General features: G+C 36.5%; 1 protein-coding gene across 1 annotated transcript in view; it reads right to left on the bottom strand.

The window, feature by feature from the left end:
* NME7 (NME/NM23 family member 7) overlaps positions 1-9,098 on the bottom strand; it is a 259,766-nt gene that overhangs the window by 236,931 nt on the left and 13,737 nt on the right. The window contains exons 3-4 of the mRNA XM_030887764.2: positions 5,991-6,101; positions 1,102-1,152 (exon numbers count right to left, since the gene is read on the bottom strand). Coding sequence (XP_030743624.1) covers positions 1,102-1,152; positions 5,991-6,101 — 162 coding nt within the window. The remainder of the gene's footprint in view (positions 1-1,101; positions 1,153-5,990; positions 6,102-9,098) is intronic.

Consider the following 9,098-nt stretch of genomic DNA (forward strand, 5'->3'; position numbering starts at 1 on the left):
TTTTAATGATTGATTTGAAATAACCTATTAATTTTCATAAATAAAACTTGGTAAAATAGATTATTCTGGGTGACAGACTAAATGACATGTCTATCTTAGGAGTTTGGCTAATATAGCATCCTTCCTTATTAAGGAGTTTACATGCCTTTGACTGGCAATAAAAATATGAATATGCACAATATGTATTTTAATTTAATTATATTACCTATATTTAGTATAAAGATTCAATTTCTATCATATCATTTGCTATTTTTCAAGAAACCATGAATAGCAAAATGAAATACAGCAGTCTACGATCACAGTTTTAAGTTCTATAAGGCGCAGGATTGATGAACCTATAGGCACAGCAAGCAGAATAAGGATTTCTGTGGAGTTCAGTGGGAGTCGGGGTAAAAGGGAGCTGATGTCAAGGAGTTCAAGAAGGAAGAAAATGTTTTGAAATTGATTGTGGTAGCAATTGTACAATACTGTTTGATGTGATTGAACTTTAAAACAATATGATATCTGTATTAGCTCCCAATAAAATGGTTTGGGGGGGGGGGAAAGAGTCTAACAACATAACAAAAATAAATATGCAACATAAAACAGTTTTCCATATAATTTGAACAATTCATCTTATTTGGTACTGGTTGTTGAGGCTATTTATTGGTGAGTTTATAAATTCTTATTTCATAAAAGAATAGAGAAAATACAAAACCCAGGATTGATGAACCTATATGGACAGCAAGTAGAATCGGGTTTCTGGAGGGGCAGGTACAGTGGTGTTGGTGGTGGGCGGAGTAAAAGGGAGCTGATGGCAAGGAGTTCAGGAAGGAAAAGAATTTTCAAACTGATTGTGGTAGCAACTGAAGAATACTGCCTGACGTGACTGAACTATGGCATGATACGATATCTGTATTAACTCCCAATAAAATGGTTTTTAAAATAAAAATAATGATAAAATGTTATGCAGTTTCAAGATGTCACTTTCGTTCTCTTGGCAGGTTATTCTAATGTGACAGGTTTTTTTTAATGTGAAAAACTTTAAATTGTGAAAACATTACTTTAGTTTTCTAGAATATGCTCCACTATATACCATTCACTCTCCAATTAACTACTTACTTAAAAAAGGGTTTTGATTGATGATCCACATGAAAATCTGTGGCATCTTTCCTAGAAAATAATAAAATGACACAAATTATGAATAAATATATTTAAAATAATTCCTTTCATTATTTTATATTATTATAAAATAAGATGAAATACTCAAAGTTCATATTTATGTTCTCTGTATCTAAATTACTGATCACTAGCCAAGTAATATACCAAGTATTCACTAGCAAATTTTACCCTCTCCAAGTATTAAGTCTAATATTTGACCAATAAGAAACATTTGTTACCTGAAGTCTAAATAAGATACATTAAAATAATTTTCAAATATAAAGTGTCATTGTCTCCTCTAACTTTTAAACCTGGGGGATTTAAATGGATATTTTAATAGTTACAAATTTTTCTTTAAAAACTTTTTTTCTTAGCTAAGTCTCTCCCAAACAATGACAAAATACATGTGCTTTTAAACTGAAGGCGTATTATGAATAGAAGACAATCACTGACGAGATGAAGTGACACAATCGATGCAACAATGGGCTCACGCACAACAGGCAGTGCTTCACTGCGTTGTGCATAAGGCCCCTGAGCCGCAACCCACCCAATGATACCTAACAAGAACCACGGTTTAGAGCTTCTTAAACTCAACCCCCTCCCTCCTCTCCCCCAACTTACTGCACCTAACAGCAATGTATTCTTATTGTGTATCCCTGAATTTAAAGATGATGTTTCTACTGATACCCAAAAAGGATGGAGATGTGAAGAAATTCAGATTTTATTAATGGAAATTGACATTTACTTTTAAATTTATAGTCTTGCTAAAGAATACCTTTGGAGACAATGAAAACATAATAGACTAAAAACTAGTTAGCTGAAAAGTCTGGGGGGCAATATTTTAATCAAAACAGGGCTGTCCCCTTAGAATTTTACATTTTTCTTAAAGGCTTTAAACTGAGCCATCAGTTGGTAACAAGTGCACATGAACATCAACTACTCTTTGAAATAGCAAAGTTAGGTGTTCAGAGTTTCTCAGCTGTGATACAACCTCGGCATCCATTGGGCCCTCTCTCACAGGGACACAGATAGCATGCCTGTGCTGTCTGGACTGGGAGCAATAAAGTCCTTTTTCTCTGCCCAGGGGGCTTGTGTCTTTTGTTCCCATTGATGAAGAGTAACTGACTAAGTCGTAAATTAACTTGTAAATTGTATACAAAGATTTTTTCAAACTTGATGGTAATATTAATAGAGATGCATGAGATGCTGGGACAATTAAAGATGCAGTTAAATTTCTTGGAAATTAAGTCCTATTAAACATTTTAATTGAGCCTGCGCGTTGAGTAGGAATAGACTACACAAAAGAGAACGCAGAGTTTTAGCCAGACACAAAATTATAGTCAAAAGGACTGGGATAAGATACAGCACGGCAAATTCAAGGACCTGAAAGCTGGGAGACCTCTAGGAAGAGTGGCAAGAAATGAGACTGTTACGGTAGGTCAGGCCAAAAGACAATCTTTTATGTTCTACTAATTGTTCACATTATTGCTGGAAGTGATGGGAAATCCTTGAAAGGTTTTAAAGGAAGATGTGGTGACATACCCAGATTTTCATATCAGGAGGCTTATTATAAAGGCAACATTGAGAATGGAAGGGAGGAATGATAGAGTCGGAATGGCCCATCAAAAAATAGGGAATTGCAAGTCTAGAGGTATAAAAACCAATCAGCCTTTTTTTAATGCTGTGAGGGCCTGAACAACGACCACTTAAGCAGCTGCAATGTGAATGATAAGGAAGGAATGATTCCCATAGAAACACAAGAGCAGAAGTACAAGATTTAACAATTAAGTATATGTGGGGAGTAGGGAACAGTAGGATAAACCTAGGAGGATCATTTTCAAATTTATTACTGTGTAGAGAGAAGTCAGGGTTGAAGCTATGTTTGGGATAAACTTGGCAGTAAGTGATAGATGATGATTTAAGCATGAAGGGCAGAACACATGTACAGACCAAACTTGGAAGAATATATAAGGAAAAGATAAATAGCAGTGGCAGTGGGTTACTGAATAATGGTGACATCCATTGAAGGGAGGAGAGAAATAGAGGCAGAGACTATAAGGCACCTGCAGGAGTAGTGAATGATTTCAAGTGATTCTTCTAAACAAGGTCTCTCCTACCAAACAACCTTCTCCTGCAGGGGCCTGGTAAGAAGGTAAGAGAAGATACTGATAGGATTCATCTGTGAGTAATTGAAATCCGGAGTCCCTGCATCCTGTTGAGTAAAAAATGAGCCCCTTGGGAAGCAGGAGGAAGGTTCTCATTACCAGCAAGAACCAGGAGCGGAGTGTGTCCTCTGGACCCAAGATCCCTGGGCAGTGATCCTGGATCCAGAAGCCAGTTACAACACTGGGGGAGCAGCAGCGGACCGAGGAGACTGAGCAAGAAATAGAGCAAGTAAGGCTGAGTGAGTGCTTTCGTACAGCAACATGGCTTGTGGAATGGGTACCTCTGGGCACTTAATTCAGGACGTTAGGCTTGCTGACCCACAGAAGAGTTGCTGAGTGCCTACAGGCTGAGGCTAACTCAAGTGAGGTACCTTGGGCACTTGATTCTGGTAGCTGAATTTGCTAGTCCAAAGAGCTTGGGCTGAATGCCACAGGGTTGAGGCTATGGTGAAATGATATGCCCCTTTGGGCATTTCTTAGCAGACCTGAAAGAACTCTGTAACATGTCCTGATGAACAACTCAACCCTGAGCATCATGGCAGGTGCCCAAATCTGTAATAAATGTGGAAATGTGACCTAAGTATCAAAAATAGGGCTCAGATGAGTATAAGATAGATAAATGGTACCATCTTCCAGAGTGGATTTGAAAAGGACAGTATGTATTTTCAGGAAAAATATTGATGCTATACCATGACTACATGGCACAACGAATATTTGAGTGTAAGTAGCCTCTACCTATGGACTAAAGAGAAAAAAGCATGCCCTGGGAGAAGAGGCACATTTCAACTAAAGGAAAGAAGTAAGGCCGAAGACCTCTATATGTCTGTCCAGAGCTGTGGACATGGGGTGTTTGTTTAACTTGAAACTTGATTTCCAGAGGGGACAGTGAAAGGAGTTTGCTAAGAAATCAGTGATCAGAGGACAAGAGATAAGAACGTGCAAGCAGTAAGGACTGAATATGGGGAGTGTGGACAAGTAATCAGAAGGGCTTACATTTGGAACACTCCCAAAATGAAGAGTTTTATAAGGCATGGATGGAATTAATAGGACTGGAGATTGAAAAAAAAAAAAAGCCAAAACTTTTTTATGATTGTTTCAGACTCAGTGATCAGGAAAATTTATACCCTGTGCTAGTTCAGAATTATTAATTGGTTCCAGAATTTTTGAATTGGTTCTTTTCTCACGGACTGAAGAACCATGATGATAAGGCAGTAGCATTTTATCATGGGAGATTTGATGCCAATATCCAGCACCGAGGTATAGAAGCAAACATTTTAAATCTTATATTCATCCCTCCAGAATTCATTCGCAGTTCCTGCTTTAAATGCAAACATTCTCAATACATGCAAAAATATGACAACTATACCTGCTTATAAAGGCATTTTCCACTAAATAATAACATCACTGGAACTACTGTTACTAACAATAATATCTATAGTTATATACACTTATTATATATATGCCAGTTTTTTTAAATAACCTTACAGATATTAAACTCATGTAAGGTCATACTAAGTCCTTGTACTAAGCCCCTTAATGTTGCAAACCATTTGGTTTGCTCTTAGCTACTAACCCAATGGTTAACAATTCAAACCCATCTGGTGATCTGTTTCCATAAAAAGTACAGCCAAGAACCCGATACGGAGCAATTCTACTCTGTAACATCTGAGGTGGCCAGGGGTCAAAAGTGACTTAATGGCAATAGATTTGTTTTCTAACCCACTTCACAATTTTTAAAGAAGCAGGTTTCTTTATAACCCCAATTTTGGAGATGAAGAAACTGAAGTACAGAAACAAAATGTTTAGTCATACACCTGATTACATACATCACATTACAAGCAATGTGGCTATAGATTCTGTGGCTCTGAAATATAAACTCACTGCTGCTCTAAAAATATGTAAACTAGATAAAACAATACAACCCCAAAATACAATCAATTTTGGAAACCAGATCAGGTCGGGCTTGCATCCTAGGGCGAATCTGCTGACAAGTTTTACCTGTTCAAGTTACATGGTTTTTTGTTGTACAAATCAGGGGGTATCTCGGGAATGTTAAGTCATTGGGGGTAACACTCTTGAAGTTGTGATAGACGTTTTTCATTTTCCAGGGTATAAACATTAGGACTGATGAACCTCTATAGAGTCAGCGAGTGGAATGAGGGTTCTGGAATAAGTGGAGGGTGGCACACACGGGGTGGTGGGGTGAAGGGGTGATGACGTCAAGGGGTCCATACAGCAAAAGAATGTTTGGAAACTGATTGTGGTAGCAAATGTCCAATTCTGCTGCATGTGATTGAACTATGGAACAATTTGATATATGTATCAATCCCAATTAATAATAAAAAAAATAAAGATTTTTACACCTTAAAATGTTTTTTTTAATAAAAATATGTAAAGTAGAAATCTTACATAGGGGAAAATTCAGATTAAGTAATGCTCTTTGAGGGGTAAATCAGAGGCTATTTTGTTACGGTCGATGTCTAGAAATGAGAGTTACAGTTATTTTTACAAAAGGGACACCAGAAAAGGATAGTGGCAGTGGTTGTCAAACAGGAAAGACCTTGTCAATATCACTGAATTATAGATGTAGAAATTGTTGAGTTGGTAAATGTTGTATATATTATCAGCATAATAAAAATTAAACAATAAAAAATATATTACATAGTAAAATGTTCAAAAAATTACCTTGAAAGCATCATCATTTTGAGTTTTGTTATAGTAAACCCAGCTTTGTTTATTATTTCGATTATTTCTCCAGCCTTTGATACTGCGTCTGGTTTAATCAAGGCTAATGTTCTGTAAAGAAATAAATATTTTACAGTTTTTATTTCTAATTCTCAGGCAGAAGTAATTTTCTTAATATCTATTCAAGATCGAACATCAAAATTAATTCTACAGAGAAGCATATTAAAGTTATCTCTTAAAAATTTATAAAAGGTTAGTTTTTTTAATAATTTAAATTGGATACGCTAATAACAAAAGCAGTAACAGCTCAAAGGGAACACTAATTTTTAATTATATCAAAACTAGAAAACATAGGCTTTTTATATTAACCATTTCTTCTTGGAATACATTTTATATCAAAGGTTAATGTCTAGAAAATGGCATGGAATATACTGCACCATCTTAATTAATGTTCTCTATTGTACCTCTTTACGTTCTAATATCCATTGCATTGGCTACACAGACCTCACAGACAAAATTCATGATTAAAGAGTTTAGTAAGGAAGTTCACAGGTTGTAATGCCAGTAGGAAATGCTCAGGATTGAGTTGTTTATCAGGACATGTTACAAAGTTCTTTCAGGTCTGCTTGTAAATGCCCAAAGAGCATACTACTGTGCTATCAGCCTCCGCTGGTGGGCACTCAGTTTAAGCTCTGTGGGTCAGCAAACCCAGGTCCCTGAATTAGTGCTCAGAGGCAACTTGCTCGGTAGCCTCTACTCAAAAGCTTTACTTGCTCGGCGGGTTGGGAAATTCCATCACTGTCCCTTGCTCTGACCCCTCGTTCTGCGGCTGCTCCTGCGATGTCACAGCTGTCTTCTTGATCCAGGAGGCTCACCGCATAGGAATCTTGGGTCCAGAAAACACACTCCATTTCTGGTTCGTGCTGGTAATGAGAACCCTCCTCGTGCTTCTCAAGGGGCTCCTTTTTTTACTCAGCACGATGGTATTGTGGTGAATTCCTGTTTTCAATTACTCACAGGTGAATACTATCAGTATTCACCTCACTCACCTTCTTACCAGACCAATGCAAGGGAAAGACTGATGGGAGTTAACGACTTTTGCTAGAAGAGCCACATTCAATAACTCACTGCCCTGCATGTACCACGAGTTAGGTTTTTGGGCTATTAAATTTTAACATGTACATACTATTTGGTCATTTGAATATTCGTCTAGAAATAATTACATATTCTTCTATTGGCTATTCATTAGCATGCGTGATACACAAAGAATCCAATATCTTCTCATACAAAAAAGTGCATGACTAGGGGGCAACATGATAACTTTGAAAATCAGCAGAGCAGTACACTCTGCCCTTCTGCTGTCACATAATTAGCAGACTATTGGGGAAAGGCCCCACCATTTAGTGTTCTCCTTTTACTGAGGAAGACATTCACAGCCCAGGGAGGTAACGTTCCAAAGATCACACAGCTGGTCAGTGGCGTCAAGACAAGTCACTCAGCTCACAAGACTCCAAGTTTGTACATCTTTTGTAGCATATTCACTGCATATTTTAATATTAATATTATTTTTAAAGTATCAAATCTTCCAAAATACCATTTGCAGATGCAAAATAAAAACCAGACTACTTGTAGTAATTCGATTTATATGAAAAAAACCATTGATAGATAACTACTGCCAATTTTTATTATTTATCTTCAAACATTATGACAACATTGGCATTAATTCAAGGATTCATAAAAGGAGAATGGTTGGTCTTTTCATAGTTTCTGTTTTTTCACCTTGGAGACAAGTGCAACTGAGAATAAAGTAATTCAAATATCCTTATTTACAACTGGCTATAATTATGACTCGGTTTTAAAAATATTTAAATAAGGTATTGTTTCTCTTGGTCTAGTATGAGCTCTATCCATTCCCCCCACCCCTCTTTATTTTAAAGTAGATGAATGACTTTCATTATTTTATGTTATTTGGCTTCATTGAATTTAGTTTAAAACTTTTCATTTTAAGATGAGCATTATTTAAATGATGTTTTAAATTATTGAATATAAATTATTAAATTATTTAAATAAAATAAGTCAAAGTAGTCTATAAATGGTCTATGCTAGACTTGGATGTCCTGCTTGGTAAAGGGTCGTTGAAAAAGAAGGTCCTCAATGAGATGGAGTGACATAGTGGCTGCAACAGTGGGTTCAAACATAATGACTTGGGGGGTGGGACAAGATCTGGCAGTGTTGTGTTCTGTTGCACATACGGTTGCTATGGAGTTGGACCTGCCTCAACAGCACCTAACAAACATTAGAAAGTTACAGGAACCACAGCTCTTAAGTAAAAATACAAAACATATACTCCATCAAGTTTCATAAACAAGAAACAAGTCCCAACGGAAAGTACTTAGTTTAAAATGCAATTTCATTTTCTTTTGAAATGCCTCAAGGACATACTGGATTGATTAATTTCATTATTTACTCTAAATAAATTATTTTGCTTGGCCTTAGCTACTTAAATTTAATATGATAAATTACTCTAAATTAAATACTCTATATGTTCACTATTTAATTATTCAGCAGGAAGTAATTAAAATGCAATTTATAGGGGCAAAAGACAGGCATCAGGAATCATATGTTATTTAAAAGTGGAGAGAGCATACAAGGAAACAAATGGGCCACAAAAATCTAATAGTGTGTTTACCAATCAGGTGCTACATAACCATCCACCCAAAAACATATAGTGGCTGAACACAACAAAAAACTAATGTTTCAAGATCCTATGGATTGGCTGGGTGGTGGTTTCTCCTGGGCTCATTCATATGGCTATGTTTAACTGGTAAACCAACTTGGCTCAGCTGGGATAGGTAAGCTTCTCTTTTCTTGTGCTCTTCCATCCTTAAGGAGATTAGACCAGGCTTCTTTTTTTTTTTTAATTAATTTTTTTTTTTAATTTTTAAACATTTTATAAGGGGCTCATACAACTGTTATCACAATCCATACACACATCAATTGTGTAAAGCGCATTTGTACATCATTCTCAAAACATTATCTCTCCACTTAACCCCCTGACATTAGGTCCTCATTTTTCCCCTCCCTCCCCGCTCCCCCCTCCCTCATGAG

This window comes from Echinops telfairi, unplaced genomic scaffold, assembly GCF_000313985.2.
Source record: "Echinops telfairi isolate 266 unplaced genomic scaffold, ASM31398v2 ScPeMD7_7424;HRSCAF=8462, whole genome shotgun sequence".
NCBI classification, from domain to species: Eukaryota; Metazoa; Chordata; class Mammalia; order Afrosoricida; family Tenrecidae; genus Echinops; species Echinops telfairi.